Source organism: Nicotiana tomentosiformis, chromosome 1 (assembly GCF_000390325.3).
Source record: "Nicotiana tomentosiformis chromosome 1, ASM39032v3, whole genome shotgun sequence".
Classification (NCBI taxonomy): Eukaryota; Viridiplantae; Streptophyta; class Magnoliopsida; order Solanales; family Solanaceae; genus Nicotiana; species Nicotiana tomentosiformis.
This window is the reverse complement of record NC_090812.1, coordinates 77,387,601-77,405,668: the sequence shown is the minus strand read 5'-3', so window position 1 is coordinate 77,405,668 and position 18,068 is coordinate 77,387,601. Positions and strand designations below refer to the sequence as shown.

The window sequence follows — 18,068 nt, the reverse complement described above, 5'->3', positions numbered from 1 at the left end:
TTAAGACTTGACTAACGAGACGTTGCGGTTGTTTTGTCGTTTCTATCACGGTGCATCGAAGCAAGAATCGAGAGTTCATGTCGTTTCTCGTCGTTTACTCTCCGAAAAACGAGGGCACTATATGTATACGAGTAAAACCGAGCTCATGATGCATCCTAACCTCCGACAAGATAAGCCAAGCTCGAGACATGGCAATAAGGGACTAGAACCCGGGGGCATGACGCATGCCTTCGAGAATATCGAGGCCATGATTCTGGAATCGGTCCTAGCCTCGAGCGACTTCGAAGAACATTATCTGATAATCCAGCATAACTAACAGAAGGCCGAAATATCCGGGACCGGCCGAATATTACGGCATGGATCTCGGCGCGTATCGATAAGGAGCTAGCAATCAGTGAATCAGAAGATTTTTTTAACTTTTATAGGGTTATACCTAAAATAGGATTCCCCTACTATATAAAGAGGGTCTAATAATTCTTTTTGATACATGGTTACACGCACTCAGAAGCAATATATTACTATTTTCTATGTCTTTAAGCTCTTTTTTTTTTTTGACTGACACCGGTCGTGGTGAGCCAGGCTCGAGAGCGATTATTCCATCAAAGCTGAAACTATCCAACTCGTGTGGTTTGAATTTATTTTATCTTTATTTATTCAATAATAACTTAATTTATCGCTTTGTATTAAGCTAATCTGCGTATCCTTAATACTAATTACAAATTGAATAGCTATCCGATTTTGAGGGTAAACAAGGTAGCTAATAAATAGTAAGTGAGACAATAATAAAAAGAATACTAAAAATTTACGAGGTTCGACAAAATTTGATTTTTGCCTAGTCCTCGGACACAATCAACTCAAACTTTATTTCACTCCAAAAATACAAGTGAAATACTACAAGAGAGAAAGAAGATTCAAATGCCTTAGGAGTAAGAAGGCAAGTGAGAGATATTTACAAATAAATAAAACCCTTGCTATTTATAAAAGGAAAATGGCCTTAATAATGTCATGCATGACATCACATTAAGTGTGATCATACAATGTAAATGCATGAAAAAATGCATCTACCAATTTTCTCCTAAAAGGAGACTTCCAAATGTTCACATTAATCTTGTCAAATTCAACAGTTTTTACATACCAAATAGAATTCTTAAGAGAAACACAGAGTTTAAATTAAAGCAACAGGGTTCGATGAACCCATAAATAGTATACTACCTCTGCCTCTGATCACCCACACATCATCAATCCGTCGCATTTCCTCTATTAGTTTCTCGTGGGGATTCGGTCTATAAACCTTTGAGAGGGGCACTCATATGCCTGTAAGTAGGGGTGTACTTGGACCGGGTTGGTTCGATTTTTATTAAAACCAAACCAAACCAACTATATCGGTTTGGATTGTTTTGGTTTTGTCAAATTTTTTGAATTTTCCGGGATTAATTTTTTGTCACATGAATAATATGTCAATCTTACTTTATTAAATTTTTGATAAGTAAAAATATTTTTAATAAAAATTAAAAAAATTGACGAACATATGATCTATTAAAATATTCTTTTGGAAGAATTTTCTTAGTAGCACATGATCTAATTTTTAGTTGTTTGACAATAACTTTTCGTTGACGTACAATTTCAAGGTTAATCGGATTTAATAATTAAATATAAAAATCAATATGATGCCTAAATAATGATATGTTCTATTTTAAAGAAAACTCTATATAAAGTCTTAAAAGTATATATAAAAATTATATATTTATATGTCGGTTTGGTTCAGATTTTTTTACTCATTACCAAACCAAATCAAACCAAACTATATCGGGTTTTTTAATCGATTTGGTACGATTTTCCCGTTCGGTTTATACACCCCTGCCTGCAAGCATGATTATTTTTTTTTTGACAGAATAAGAAATATTTATATTCATGCTTAAAGATGTCAGAGATATTACAAAAACATAGAAATGTCTTCCAAGGCATTTTGGTACATATACTATCCGATATTGTTTTCACAGTATTTGTAGAACGAAATATAGATCCTACTAATGGAGGAGAACCGTAAAGGGAGTTGTTTTGTTGATGTTGGACTGACTAGAAGCTTCTTCTTTGCCAAAATGTGAGCTACTTTATTGCCCGCAAGCATGATTTCGACATACATTGACTCCTTCACCACCAATTGCTTTGGCGACCCCAAAAATTTCGCTGTTTAAGATTTCCTACGAAAGAGAAAAGTAAACGTTTCATACACACTGGAGTGTTAGAAAAGCTAAACTTACCCTTCACCACGAGTGAGTTGGTGGCAGGATAAAAAGAGTGAATGCATTTACCAAAATTTATGTCAATGTGATTGTCAATTCTATTAAAACTTTACGTCATGTCCACTAGCTAACTTTCAAACGTAGAATTTATCAGCTTTACAAAGTCTATACATGGGATACTTTCTATGTTAATTTCCTCTTCTGTGAACAAAGGAATATGGATTAATATGTAAGCCAAAGGATCTTGAAATATTACTCACTTTATATATATTATTTCATCTAAAACTAAAGCATGGTAAAAGTGCACATCTTAATTTATTATTACTAGTCTATAGTACGCGAGTTGCGCGTGTACCCGTATCAATGAGTATAAAGTTTAAAAAATTACACGACTAATATTATTAAACAATATGTTTAGGTTACAAAATAAAAATTAAAGAAAAATGTAAGTTTCTTGAAAATAATAATATTGATCCTATCGATTAGCTAATTCAATCAAGAAATAAATCATGTCCCGCTAAAGTCATTAGTTTTCTTAATAATTATTTTAATGTATAATTATATTTGTTTTAGAAGTTTAGAGAAAGTGGTACAATGTTTATTTGTACTCATTCCGTTTGTAATAACATTTTACTTGTCTATAATATTTACAGTTCTCTGCGAGGAAACAACTTTAAAAGAATATTGTAAGTCTACATTTCTATGGAGATGAATAACATCTTTAATGTGAGGATCACCAATATTGATAACACATATAGAACAAAACAAAATGATTTTTTTTTCATAATTGACTCTGTAGCACTAACTCTCCTTATGGTTTGCGATTACGCTTCCCTCCAGCTTGTTTTATTAATTACAGTCTGACCAATTCGACCTCTCTTCTTCTTAGTTAATATTAGCAATTTCGTTTTTAAGAAAATCATCACCAAAAAGTTATTCCTATACTTAGGTTAATGTAGTTCACGCCAAATAAATCCTTAATTGATATTTATATACAAAAATTGACTTTGCAGCTGGAGCAAATTAAGAGGCATAATGAACAATTTATTACTACCTTTTCAAACAATTCAAGATAAATATAATATTTTTGTTAGTTTGATATTATTTTAATGTATATGTTTCAATATTGTCTTAACATAGATCTAATTATGTTCCATTCAAAATACGTTCGTGTTTTAATTAAGTAATATTTTGATTCCCTTAGGATAAATAGTATTAAGGTTCAATTTTCAAAGAAAAAAACAAATAAGGAAAAGTAACGTGAAAAACTCCTAAATATTAGGATTGAGCAAAAGTACCATGAAATATATTATGGTTACCCTAGATAGATCAAATAAGGAATGAATCTAAATAAATAAATTTTTTTGTTGATTTTATGTCTTAAATACTTTTTACTTAGTTCAAGTAATTTTATAACCTAAATTTTCGTTGATTCAAAATACTAAATATTAGGAACATACTTTAAATTACAATTTTGTCCAATGTGAAATATGTTTTTAAAAAGTAAAAAAGACGAACGACATTTCGCTAAGAGCATTCGTGCTTTTAATATAGTATATAAATTATTATTATTATTATTATTAGTATTAGTATATTCTGTAATTACTTTCAATGTTTTCACCGACCTTATCTTCCAATAATTCCAACATTGCGATTCCCTATGATTGAAAGAAAAATAAATAAAATAATAAGAAGGTGAAAAAAGCAAACCAAATTTGTCATTTGCCATTTTGCCATCCGAACCCAAAGCATTGGAAAATGACGAATATAGTCTATTGTCTTTAGGATTGATATAAACTAGTCCCTTAAAGTTACATTTTAGTAGTTTTAGTTCTTTATGTTTATTAGAACTAACGCCTATGTTATATTGGGACGGACATCTCTAGATTGAAAATAATCTTATTCAACCCAATTGAACGCACCAAACAGTTTTTTTTCCTTCTAAATTCCATTATTTGAAATAGCGAAGGAATCAATGTTTATGTCTAAATCAAATCATTATTTGTTGTTGAAGCAGTAAGGTCGAGTTATTTCTTTAGGTATGTATTCGGGTAAATGAATCGAAAAAGTCCATTCAATTTTTGTATTTTTTTTTTATCTTAAACAGATTACCTACTCCTCGCAAGACAATTCCATCACATTAGAGTAAATTTTATGGGTGGTCATTCAACTTTGTGTTTATTACCCAAAAGTTAATTTTTTTTACTTTTGTAACGTAAAAGTCATTCAACTTTATGTTTATTACCCAAAAATTATTTTTCTTTCTTTTGTTACACAAAAATTATTTTACTATGCTCTAGTTATCACAATAATCACTTTGACCAGATTTACAAATCTTTCATCTGAAAAGTCTATTATGCCCTTGACATTATAAATCATCTCATTTATGTAATACATTCTATATTATATACTTTTACCAAGGTATTTTACTTAAAATTAAAATAATTTGATATTATTTTATTTATTATTTTTATAATATATTCGGACATTTAATTTTTTCTTAACATTAATTTTCAAGATATATAAGTAGCATTATTAAATTGTCAGTAATATTACCGTGAATAAATCTCAAGCCCATGTTCTTAACCATGCCTAATAAAATATTTTTAATGAAAATTATAAAATTAAAGCTCACTGATTTATCAGCCAAGCCATACTCATTAATCCAGTAAATAAAATACCCACATTTAGCACAATGACACATCAAATTAATACTTTTAAATAAATAGTACTAATAGATAAAGTTTTTAAAAATTTAATATTAAACACAAATATCTCTGAAACTTTTTTAAAAATTTTATTGACTATAAAAAACTATCATTTGTTAAACAAATTTGTTTATTATTACTTCAAATAAATAAAAATTTGTTTAAATATGATTAAACAAATTGAGTGCCATGAAAAAATTAAATGTGTGAATATATTATAAAAATAATTAATAAATAATTTTAATTGTTTTAATTATACATAAAATACCTAGGTAAAAATATATTATATAGTATAAAACATATATGGTGTATCACATAAATGAGAGGATTTATAATATCAAGGGCATAATAAATTTTTCAAGTGAGTATTATAAAATCTGGCCAAGGTGAATTTTGTGATAAATAGAGCAAAGTAAAATGATTTTTGTGTAACAAAAGGAAAAAAAAGTGACTTTTAGGTATTGAACATCATGTTGAATAATTTTTACGTAACAAAAAGAAAAAAAGTGACTTTCGCGTAATGAATACAAAGTTGAATGACTATCCATAAAATTACTTACTAAATTACTGTAGTGTTCTTTTAGATATAATATAGGCAAAAAATTGCCAATATGTGATAAATTGAAGGACTATTTTTTAAATCAACTCCCAAAAATTAGGGACTATTTTATGCTTTTCTACCAAAGCATACTCGTTACTATTATAATAAAATAAACTAAAGTACGCAAAACGAAGCTGTTTGGGGAAGCAACCGTATAATGTAAAAAAGACGTTAAATTCATATATTCTTCCGCCATAAACAATCAACAAAAACAACTAATTTCTTAACCAACAGAAGGCACCATTCTTAGCTTGAATCTCGCTTTTCTCTCATTTTTCCTCATCAGTCCACAGCCACCATTTTCAAAACTCCTCTTAATTAATTCATCCCTCTCTTTTTCTTTACTGTAGAGAAGATTAAGATCAATACTTTGTTTTTTGTTTTTTTGCTCGCAAAAAGCAGGTTTCTGATAGGGAAATTTTGCGATTAAGTGATGCGAGCAAAATTTTGAAGAAATTAATTGATGGCTGCTGCTGTTAAGCGAGTGATTCCATTAGGTGTTAATTATGGAATTAACTTATCCAAATTACGAGGAAATTATAATGTGTCCAATTTTCCTGCAGCTTCCTTACTTGTAAATAGATCCCAATATTGCACCGATGGCTATAATGTCAAATTTTACGGTTCGCGATCTTCGAAATCTTTTGCTCATAACAAGTTTGATTATAGGAAGATGTCGCAGCTGGTTAAAGCTAATGGCAAGCGTGCATTTCTCGTTGATACCTTAGCTCTGGTAATTTTCGCATTTTGTTTCTCCATTGTCTATTTTTGTTTTTATTTTATTGTCATCTTCATTTTTTACATTGCATTTTTACCTACGGAAGGGAAATCCATAAAGATTTGTTCGATTATAGTGCATTCTACAATCTATTTTTATTTTTATTTTTATTTTGTCTAGTATTAATATTGTTGGTTTGACATTGCTAGCGAGGATTCATTTAGCTGACCGCAATTCTTATTTGGATTGAAGCGTAGCAGTAGTAGTAGTAGTTGTTGTTGTTGTATTTTTATTTTTATTTTGTGTAGTATTAATATTATTGATTTAAGATGAGCTTAAATAGAGCGACATTGTTTGTGAGAATTCATATAGCTGATCACCGCAATTCTTATTTGGATTGAGGCATAGTAGTAGTAGTTGTTGTTGTTGTTTACCCTCAAAATCGGATAACAATTGAATTTGTAAGTGGTTTTAAGGATACGTAGATTAACTTGACACAAAACGATAAATTAGATTACAATTGAAATAAAATGGTAAAGTAAATGCAAACCACACGAATTGGGTAATTTCAGCCTTAGAAGGTTAGCCACCCTCGAGCCGAATGTACGTCGATCCATATCAAGACACAGAAGAATAAGAGCTTAAAAAGAATAATGATGTATTGCTTTGGAATGCGTGTTACCATATGTTTTACAAGTAATTAGACCCCACTTTATATAGTAGGGGAGTCCTACATTAGGTACAACTCTATAAAAGTCCTCTAATTAACTGATTGCCGATCTCTTATTGATACGTGCCGAGATCTCCGCCGTGATATTCGGTCGGTCACGAATATCACGGCCTTCTGTTGGCCGAGCTTGACTACCTGACAACGTTCTTCGAAGTTAATCGAGGCTAGGGACCGATCCCGAATCACGACCCCGACATCCTCGAGGGCGGGCGTTATGGTACGGACTCCAAATTGATGAGATTTCTACCTTGATCTAAGCTCCCCTGTTACCATATCTCGAGCTTGACTTATCATGTCGAAGACCGGAATGTACTATGAGACCGGTTCTACCCGTATACAGTTGTTATATTTAGGAAGTTGGTATGTTTGACAGGTTAAGAGTTTAGAAGCACAAGGTGTACCTTCAAAGCAAGCAGAGGCAATAACATCTGCTATCACCGAGGTTCTAAACGACAGCTTGGAAAATATCGCTTCTTCTTTCGTTTCACTAGCTGAAATGCAGAAAGTAAGAGATGTTCCACAGATGATATTTTTTTGTTTTTTATAACAATGTGCCATTATTAAACCAATATGAAAATGTTATTTTGTGTGTTTGTCTCTGTAGTCTGACTTGGTACAAGAAGCCAATCTTTCCAAGTTCAAATCCCAAATACAAAGTTCTCAGGTAAATATATTCTAGTATTGAATTTTCAGAAGGTTTCATCCCTTGATGATTAGAGAACTATTTTTGCTGTTTCTATAGTAAGATAGCTGCTCATTAACCAAAGGATCCGAAAAGAAAGAAAAAGTTTAGCTCCTAAGCACAGGTTCTGCAAAGTGCCACGGCGGTTCATTTCTTAGTCCAGATATTGATTCATAAAACCTCTTCACTTTTACTGTAGAAATTTTTAAGCTGAGTGAACTATCTACACTTACAGCACGGAATTTTTGAAATGTTCTTTCTGTTGGAGCGGATCCAATTCTAGAACTTATCATTTGGCATGATTGCAAATATCCATTTAAAATGCAGTTAACTTGGGCTACTCATCACCTTAGTCCTTTACTTGTGTTTTGATCAAAATCCTATCAGAAAGAGCTACCGCAAGAAGTTCACTGAACTCGTCTTTAGAGGTCTAAACACAATCGTGCAAATATTTTCTCAAAATTCTTGTAGTGGGCTCCTACATAGTTCCTACGTAAGTTTTTTCATAAATAATACTCCACTGGTTGAAGATTGTAGTTTGATACCCGTTCTTCAAGCCTTTTCTGACATTTTCTGGATGAATTTAGTTTAAACTGTATTTTCAAAAGACTGTCAATGTAGTTTCAGATACCCTTTCCTTGATTTTCTTGGAAAAGCTTATCCCTCTTATTCAAGAGTTCTTTTAAAGTCAAGAATTTGAGACACTTATTTTGATCCGAAAGTTCATAAGTATCCGAAAGTATCATTCCTTTGGTATTCCTCGGGTAGGTTCTAATAATATATCCAAATTCATAAAAGTTATTTCTCTCGGAAGCTATTGCTTAGCTCAGATTGCATATCCTTTAATCAAGTGGAGCCTCATCCACAATGTTATGAATGGTTCAAAGGAAGAGCCAAAAATCTAGTTAAGCTTGCCAATAGGAAGAATGCTGGACTATGTGACATTCGCATCTAAGGATTGCTAGTTAAATTTAGAACATCAGTGCAACCAAATCTTTATCTCTAGGATACAGCAACACTCTCTGCTTAACTGGAAAAAATCTTAAAGGAGCAACCCATATATGTACTTCAGGCTGTTTATTAAATCTTCTACTACAGAGCTATTCTAAAGTAATGTTATCTTACCGATGGTATATATGGAAGTGTGTTGGCTTGAAATGAAGTTTGGCCTTGTCCATATGGCTGAATTGTTCAGTAGATTTCTGTAGCTAGTTAGTGATGTCTTAGCTTCTGATCATTTGCATAAAAGTGACAAAAGCGATTTTGGAACTTTATATGTTGGACTGATGATTATTGCATTACTTTCATGTGCTTAATTTAATGTTTGTAAACTTGCAATTACTAATTGAGTTTGATACTGAAGTTCTCCATTGTAGGAAAATCATTTTTCCCTGTTGCAACATGAAACTGAAAAGCTTCGGAATGACATTGAAAAAGTGCGTAGCGAATTGAGGTACATCTGAATCGTGGGAAATTTGATTTTTACCTTCATTTGCCAGCTTTGTGAACCACTTATTAGCTGATATAGGTATGAGATTGATAAACTTACTGCTGGTCAACGTTTGGATTTAAATCTCGAAAGAGGGTAAGACTTTGAGAGTTCCTGTCCAATGATGATGCTTTTTAACATTTTTCAACTCCATAATAAATCAATGATTAGCTATGGCTCATCTTAAGTTGCAATTGGTTGCAGAAGCATTCGTGATGAGCTCGCCAAGCAGAATGCAGAAACCACCAACCTTACTAACAAGCTAGATCGAGTAAGTGTTTGTTCTTGCTTACAGTAATAAAATGTAGTACTAATATGCACGGACAGTGTAAAAGAGATTGTGTACGGTCAGAACCGATTGAGTCAGTCGTACGGACTGATCGAGACGGCAATGCTTCGATCGAAAGGTATCTACGTAAGGTCAGGTCGAGGTTCGAAGAAAGGGGCTTCAGGATTCGAGCTCCAAGTACGATCAAGGACCAGTTCGGTATCATTATCGGGCCCATGACTAAATCTAACCACGAGACAAAAGGTTATCGGAGATGCACAGACCGACCAACACCCACCCCGAATATCAAGACTCCGAGTCAGGATCGAGCTCGAGTCAAGGCCAATGGCTCGACCCGATATCGAGTTCGAATCAGTATCGAAGCTCATAGACAAGGCCGCTACAGCCGCACTAAGGGAGAGAATCCTAGCTGGAAGTAGGGAAAAGACAATATATCATGGGCTCTCCACTACGTATTTTTTATTGTTGTATATAAAGTAGGATCCCTCTACTATAAAGGATGGATGGATTGTAAGTAGAGGAAGATTGGAACAAAAGATTTCTTGCATATTGAAAGATATCCCGTTATGTTTATTTCCCTTTATCTTATTCATTCTTCTTCTCACTATTCTCATTCTCATAGTCAAGAATACATGTATTTATATTTCTCTATACGATTCGTATCAAATTATATCACATATCCGTAGAACCATACACAAATTTAACTCTATTCAATTTTTCGGGTAAACAGTTTGACGCCCACCGTGGGGCTAAGGGTAACAGTGGTTGTTTGATACAAATCTGCAATATACACCAGTTTACAACTTCAAATCAACAATGGCAAACCCTCGATTGATGGCTTTACCTATTGACCACGAAGCCGGCCTTCAAGATGAAACCAACAACTTGACACCCAGGGTCGAAAGGCGAATTAACGATGTCACCGAAGCTCGAGTCGAAGTACCGCTAGATGTCAATTCACAAGTGGCTCTTGAGGCGAACCAACGTTCCGAACCGAAAAAAAGCATTCAGGGCGGTACTCGATCTGTAGCTCGAGACACCCATAACGTGGAGGAGATCAGAGTCAGCTTACGGATGATCTTCGAGATGTTACAAGCCCAGCAAATAGCGATAGCTCAGTTGCAGAGCCAAACTCAGGTACAAAGCAGGCCGGAGCTCAATCCGCTTCGAGAAATCACCCACAGAACGGAACCAGCCATAGTGAAGTCAAATGAGCAAGAATCGGGAACTACTCCCGAAATTACTAAATTGCTCGAGGAACTCACAAAACGAGTCGAAACCAACGATAAAAAAAGTATAAATATATAATTCCAGGGTCGATCAGATCCCGGGAGCTCCACTAATGATAAAAGGGCTAGATTCGAAGAAATTCATTCAAAAGCCTTTTCCCTCGAGTGCAGCCCCAAAACCAATCCCCAAAAAATTCCGTATGCCCGAAATACCCAAATATAACGGAACGACTAACCCCAACGACCATATCACTTCTTACACGTGTGCCATCAAGGGCAATGATTTGGAAGATGATGAGATCGAATCTGTATTATTGAAAAAATTCTTTTGCTATGCTTGCAGATTGCTTCGTAAAAGCACATGCCGGAGCCATAAAGGTCGAAACCAGAAAGTCGGACTTGTTCAAGGTAATACAAAAGGATAACGAGATGCTAAGGGAGTTCGTATCTCGTTTTCAAATGGAACGAATGGATCTGCCACCAGTCAGAGACAATTGGGTTGTTCAAGCTTTCACTCAAGGTCTAAACGAGCGGAGCTCGATGGCTTCATGGCGGCTGAAGCAAAATCTGATCGAGTACCCAGCTATTACTTGGACCGATGTGCACAATCGATATCAATCCAAAATAAGAGTCGAAGATGACCAGTTGATTTCTAGGTCTGTTACGAAAAGAACTACCAAGCAAAAGTCGGCCAGAGATCGATACCAACCTTATAGCGGAAACGATACTACTGCTGAGTGTCCGAGGCCTCTTTAAAATCAACCCCGTATACTGGGGGGGCTTTATCATGGAACGCTCTGTGATGATTATATAATTCTGTGCAAAGGAAGTTACTTCGTTATTTCATGACAAACAATGTCTCAACAGGAAACGTTGTAAGAGCCAAATGGTCAAAACGAACCATGCTTATGTAGTTGGCCCGAGCCCTGACGCAAAACATGAACACATGTATAATGACTTGCAAAGAAAGTCCTCTTCTTTACCGATATTCTATGTTCAAGATTTATTATGCAAACAGGATCGAGTTCGAGCAAGCACTCACTCGATCATTACGCCTACGGGCTACATTATTTCGAGTTTGAATCATTCACTCGACTACTAAGCCTACAAGCTACTTTTTATTTCGAGTTCGAGCAAGCACTCACTTGACTATTACGCCTACAGGCTACATTGCATCGATTTTGAATCATTCACTCGACTGCTAAGCCTACGGTTAAGCCTACAGACTACTTTGACCATTACGCCTACGGGCTACATTATTTCGAGTTCAAATCATTCACTCGACTACTAAGCCTACGGGCTACTTTTATTTCGAGTTTGAGCAATCACTCACTCGACTATTACGCCTACGAGCTATATTATATCGAGTTCGAATCATTCACTCAACTACTAAGCCTATGGGCTACTTTTATTTCGAGTTCGAATCATTCACTCGACTACTAAGCCTACGAGCTACTTTTATTTCGAGTTCGAGCAAGCACTCACTCGACTATTACGCCTAGGGGCTACATTGCATCGAATTCGAATCATTCACTCGACTGCTAAGCCTACATGTTACTTTTATTTCGAGTTCTAGCAAGCACTCACTCGACCATTAAGCCTATGAGCTACATTATTTCGAGTTCGAATCATTCACTCGACTACTAAGCCTACGGGCTACTTTTATTTTGAGTTCGAGCAAGCACTCACTCGGCCATTACGCCTACGGGCTACATTATTTCGAGTAAAACTACTCATTTCTTCGAATTCAAACGAACACTTGACTATTCAAGCTGAAGGATGTTCGAGCCCGATAAAGCAAAGGGGACTACCCACAAGGCCCGAAGTCAACGGAGATTAAAATTCAAACTATCTATTTAGTTTGAAAGGCTATTTTACTTCAAAAGGAAGAAAGATTTATATTTACAATTTTTTTGTACAGAGGCGGCTACTCTGCCAAAAGGAAGTTCTTTATACAAAAACCGAAAGCGGTATCAGAAGAACGCAACAAAAGACCTAAGGCCCTAAATGACTCAATCTTCATCGGAGACCGTATTCTCGGCATCATCCTCATCTTCAGACTCCCTCGAGTCATCGGAGTCCTCCTCAGGAAAGGCCAACCTCCGAGCTTTGTTCTCCTTCGCCCTGGCGACTTCAATTTTGGCCCCAGTATCGAAGCCCTGAGCTCTGACCTCCTCGAGAGCCTCTCTCCGAGCTTTCCATTTTGCATGTTCGACCATGCTCTCAACTTTGGCTTGGTTAACCTCGACATCGATTCTAAACTGAGCCACTTTGGCATCAGCTCTTTTATTGGTCTCGATCATCTCAGATCTTGTCACTTCAAGTTCTTTGGCCAAATCTGCTTTATCTTAAGTGGCCAAATCCAACCGATATTGAAGCTCTTTCATCTTTTCGATCAGCCCCAAAGCATTTTCTTTCGCAGATCGAAGTTGGGCATCAGACAGCTCCAACTGAGCTTCGACAGCTTCCTTTTTCGAGGCAAAGATATCCATACACTTTTTAAATTCTTCTGCCTTGGCAAGTAGCGCATCTACCTGTGAGTTAAGCCGTCCAATCTGCTCGATCCTCTGCCGAACCTGCAGAATCGGATCATTAATGGTTATCTCTTTTTCATCTTCACTATCACGGAACATTCGAAATACCTGCTCATCCATCTCCTCATGCTCTTCCCGAGTCGCTGTCAAATCTGCTCGAAGTTTTTCACTAAGGAGCTTGTATGAGTCACTCTTCTCTGTGAGGCTCCGAACCTCGGCATTATGCTCCTCCCGGATTCGAACAAAGGCCTCGTGATGCAACACCGAAGCCTGCAAACAAAAGAAGAAACATTAGAATTACCTATAACTCTATGTATAAAAGAAGCAGCGAAAACGCCAACAGAGTTACCCGATTCAAAGCATGTTGGGCCTCGTTGAAGAGACAGGCGGGCCCCACCGCATTCATCACTGATTGATCTTCTTCGATCACCAAGGACCGTAGGTAGCTTGCAATCCCCACAGGGGAACAATTCGGGTATCCGCACGTACGGAGAGCACTATCTTCCGCCTTCGGTCGGGATCGATGCTCGAGGCCGGAAATTGGTCCACCAGTTTATGAATCGATGAAGGCTCGGTAGAACCTGACCACAACGCTTTTTTGGGTACCGGCATTCCACCAAAACCGGTAACCTCCTCCGAGGCACCTGACTCGAGCCCCTCCAGAAAACCATGGATATGGGCCGACTCCTGAATACCCTCATAGGATCGATCCTCCAACATGACGGCCTCTCGAATCATGGCATCCGAAATCTGAGGGGATCCGCCAATGTCAACTATCCCAAACTCATCCCTTGAAATATCTTCTACTGCCCGAGAAGATCCACCCCTGGTGTCCCTTTCAATCATCTTAGTTCGAGAAAGGATAATCTCAGCTTCTTATTGTTCTGGGATTATGGCCAAGGTTCCCTGATTTGCTTCCACCAAATTGGAAGACTGTTGAATCACGACATTAGCCCGTACGCAGGCTAAATTCTCCTCTCCTTCGGGCTCGTCCCTTAAATGGCGGGCCACTTTCGAAGTCATAACACCATAGCCCCCCTTCGGCTTTCGAGATCTCTTAGTCGGTTTCTTCTTCTCCGAGCTCGGGGAGCCTGATACGTCTTTTCTCTTCCTTTCTTTTACCTGCTTCAGGACAGGAACTTCTTCGCCACCAGATGAGGGCCTCATGACTACATCTTTCCCGAGTCCTACAAAAGGGAAGAGGGAGATTTACCATACAACCCGATGAAGAGACAAATCGACAAAACAATTTACCATGACTGTGGGCCTTCCATCGACCCTTTGATAATTCGACCCAAGTACGCTCGGAGTACGGTCTCTGCAACACCAGACTTTCGACCCATTATCTAAGATCCGGGATCGGTTCCGGCGTTCGAACTACGGCTGTGATAAGGAAAGAAAAATAGATCAACAAAATAAAAGGCAATCACAAAATCAAAACGGGCAAAGAGAAACGTTCACTCACGGCTCATATTCCATTTCTCGGGAAATGACAAGTCATTGGTAGGGATCAGGTTCGAGGTTTTGATTCGAACAAAACGGTCCATCCAACCCCTATCCTGGGTCTCGTCTATGCTCGAGAATGGCGCTTTGGTTGCTCGGCGAGCAAGCTTGATCAACCCTCCTCGATAAAGTCGGGGACTGTAAAGGCGCATAAGATGATCGAGGGTGAAGATACGCCCCTCGACATTACTCGAGAAAAATTGAAGAAAAATCACTATCCTCCAAAAGGAAGGGTGAATTTGGCCGAGGGTCACATCGTACCTCTTACAAAAGGCAACGATGGCAGGGTCTAAAGGTCCCAACGTGAAAGGATAAGTGTAAACACTTAAGAACCCTTCGACGTGGGTAGTAATTGATTCATCGGGCGATGGGATTACTACGAGTTTATTATCCTAGTTCCATTCTTGTATGACTTTATCGAGAACTTTTTCGGTAATTGAATATTGATACCTCGACATCGGCTCACACCGACCCGGTATCGGAGAAGGCTTTTCAATTTTAAAATCGCCTATAGTCGAAAACCCTATCGGAACAAATTCCTCAGGGCGGGGCTCTTCCACATCCTCGCCACCAGCAAGGTCGAGATGAAGAAGCAGTCTCTTTTTGCGGAACAGTTTTAGAGGTTTTTGCCATTTAAAATTTCGTGAACAAAGAACGGAAGTATTTGGTGTTTTAAAAAGAGTTTGCAGTAAAACTCACAGATTTACAGGCAGAAAACTCAGAAGAGACGAAAAGGAACTTAGAAAAATTGGAAGATTGAAGACGTAAAGTATGAATGATGGAAGGAAATGCTATTTATAGATTGAAGCAATGGCGGTTCAATATCAGAGGTGGCAGACTACCGTCTGACACATTAAATGCCTTGGTAAAACCGAACCGATGGGACAGCTATCACATACGTCATGGTCGAGATCGATGTAAACGTCAGTATATATCTGATCAAGCTGTTGGAAAATCATATCGTTTCTCGCCACATCCTTTTTCGAGAAACGAGGGGACTATCTGTGCACGGTCAGAACCGATTGAGTCAGTCGTATGGACTGATCGAGACGACAATACTTCGATCGGAAGATATCTACGTAAGGTCAGGTCGAGGTCCGAAGAAAGGGGCTTCAGGATTCGAGCTCCAAGTCCGATCAAGGATCAGTTCGGTATCATTATCAGGCCCATAACCAAATCGAACCACGAGGCAAAAGGTTGTCGGAGATGCACAGACCGACCAACACCCACCCCGAATATCACGACTCCGAGTCAGGATCGAGCTCGAGTCAAGGCCAATGGCTCGACCCGATATCGAGTTCGAGTCAGTATCGAAGCTCACAGACAAGGCCGTTACAGCCGTACTAAGGGAGAGAATCCTGGCGGGAAGTAGGGAAAAGACAATACATCGTGGGCTCTCCACTACGTATTTTTTATTGTTGTATATAAAGTAGTATCCCTCTACTATAAAGGGGGGTGGATTGTAAGCAGAGGGAGATTGGAACAGAAGATTTCTTCTCATATTGAAAGATATCCTCTTGTGTTTATTTCTATTTATCTTATTCGTTCTTCTTCTCACTATTCTCATTCTCATAGTCAAGAATACACGTATTTCTATTTCTACATACGATTCGTATCAAATTATAACACATATCCTTAAAACCATACACAAATTTAACTTTATCCAATTTTTCGGGTAAACAGAGATAAATATAGGTAAACGCATATCATAAGTAAACTAGTTACCCGGAAACTATGACAGATGACTTGTTTTAACATGTTAAATTGCACTGGAAGTGTAAAAACTTTTAGACTGTCGGTGTATATATAAGTTAAATTGAATAAAATTTAGCGTAGTAACGGGTAACTTTATCGAACTCACCATGTTTTGTGAATACCTTCTTCTGTGTGATCCATGAATAGGAAATCCATGCGCTGAGGGCGCAACTTGAAGCTGGAAAATATGAAGTCATCAAATATTGTATAGGTACACTTGTGTCCATCTCAGCTGTTGGCCTTGCTGTGCTTCGTTTATATGCTTAAAAAAGATGGTCCAGAAGATATTTATTGCCGTAGAAAAAAGGAAGAAGAGCTTCAGTAGATGTTATCACAAATATTGTTGAATCAATTGTAATATTCGAATTGGTAGAAAGGTTAACAACTTTGTACAGATGTGTATTGTTATTGAATACCATGTATCTTAATAGGAAGGTTTTTCTTTTTTATTTTTTATTTTTATTTTTATGAAGAGACATTATATTGGGGGAAAAAAGATTTATCCGTGACAGAGAATTATCTCCAACCTTTATAGTGGACAACACACATGACACAACCATAAATGTATGAAGTTTAGACTTACCTATAAGTATACTACTATGATGTAGTTAAACTGTAAAGTTAAAGCGTCTTCTTTTGTTATTTATTTATATGTTGAAATAAACGATCGAATATGTCTGCTTTCGAGTCTCACCGTCGTCCATAATTAAAAAAGAATTTTCAAGTGATTTCCCCATTTCTCCACGTGATGGTCACACACTTGATAATATTGTTTAATAAAGTTTACGAATCAAAAAGCATTAGGAACTCATTCAAATGGACCATTTTCCTTGTCACGGGATGAAAGCAATGCTCTTTTACTTTATCAATGCATTTTGCATGTTGTAGTTGAAAATTCCCACTAATTATGAACAGTAATAACATAAAAGTCAAGGTCTTTCGATTCTTATCTGGCAATGCTTATTGAGCTCAATTGGGTTCTAAATTTGATATTTGTATATATTTAATAATTATTTTTTAATACAAACACATTATTTGAACAAAAGTTATTGGATTAAGCCGAATCCACACATGGGCTTCTAGCTCTGCCCTGATTACACTGATTTCTTATGATAAAACACAAATTCAACATTGTGTAGGTTCAGTTTCTCAGATAAAGTCCTTAACTCCAGCTTCTTGTTCCTTGTAATGGTTAATACTCCTATAAGTTAATCGACGTTATTATTTGCTTTACAAGTGATAATAGCAGTTGAAATTGCGCGAAAGATATGCAACATTTGTTGCCAACATAAAATTAGAGCCCCCCCAAAAAAAAGGAAGGAAGAAAGACGTAAAAATTATTGTAAAATTAGTGATATATCAAAAGGTAATGTACATCTTGATTTTAAAAAAAAAATTCTCTTTGAAATATTATTTACATCCACTTATTAGTTAGTAAATTATTTTACATTTAATAGAGTTAAACTAGCCGTTACTAGTTGTTATCTAGCCGTTAGAGTAACATCTATATAAACATGGTCTTTGAAGAGCTAAAGAGACACTTTCTAACATAACTTTATGAATCATCTTCCTCCTTCTATATGTTGT

At 36.5% G+C, this 18,068-nt stretch overlaps 1 protein-coding gene across 4 annotated transcripts; it reads left to right on the top strand.

Moving 5' to 3' along the window:
- Positions 1-5,778: 5,778 nt before the first annotated feature.
- On the top strand, positions 5,779-16,997 carry LOC104121115 (protein FMP32, mitochondrial-like). Of its 4 annotated transcripts, none has more exons than XM_009633008.4 (7): positions 5,788-6,285; positions 7,374-7,505; positions 7,605-7,664; positions 9,059-9,135; positions 9,211-9,267; positions 9,376-9,442; positions 9,524-10,033. In XM_009633008.4, exons 1-7 carry the CDS (start codon positions 6,016-6,018, stop codon positions 9,677-9,679), a joined length of 819 nt encoding a protein of 272 aa, XP_009631303.1. In that variant the 5' UTR covers positions 5,788-6,015; the 3' UTR covers positions 9,680-10,033. The 4 variants fall into 4 exon arrangements, with proteins under 4 accessions (XP_018622009.1, XP_018622011.1, XP_009631303.1 ...); XM_009633009.4 differs by lacking the exon at positions 9,524-10,033 and adding an exon at positions 16,629-16,997 and having other exon boundaries at positions 5,796-6,285; XM_018766493.3 differs by lacking the exon at positions 9,211-9,267 and having other exon boundaries at positions 5,779-6,285.
- The last annotated feature ends 1,071 nt before the right edge of the window (positions 16,998-18,068 follow it).

What these genes read in the sequence shown, in the direction of transcription:
- LOC104121115 (XM_009633008.4), top strand. Translation starts at nt 6,016, where the DNA reads ATGGCTGCTGCTGTTAAGCGAGTGATTCCATTAGGTGTTAATTATGGA. An exon ending in AAAGTGCGTAGCGAATTGAG is followed by an intron (nt 9,136 to 9,210) that starts GTACATCTGAAT and finishes TAGCTGATATAG; the next exon opens with GTATGAGATTGATAAACTTA. An exon ending in TTACTAACAAGCTAGATCGA is followed by an intron (nt 9,443 to 9,523) that starts GTAAGTGTTTGT and finishes GTGTACGGTCAG; the next exon opens with AACCGATTGAGTCAGTCGTA.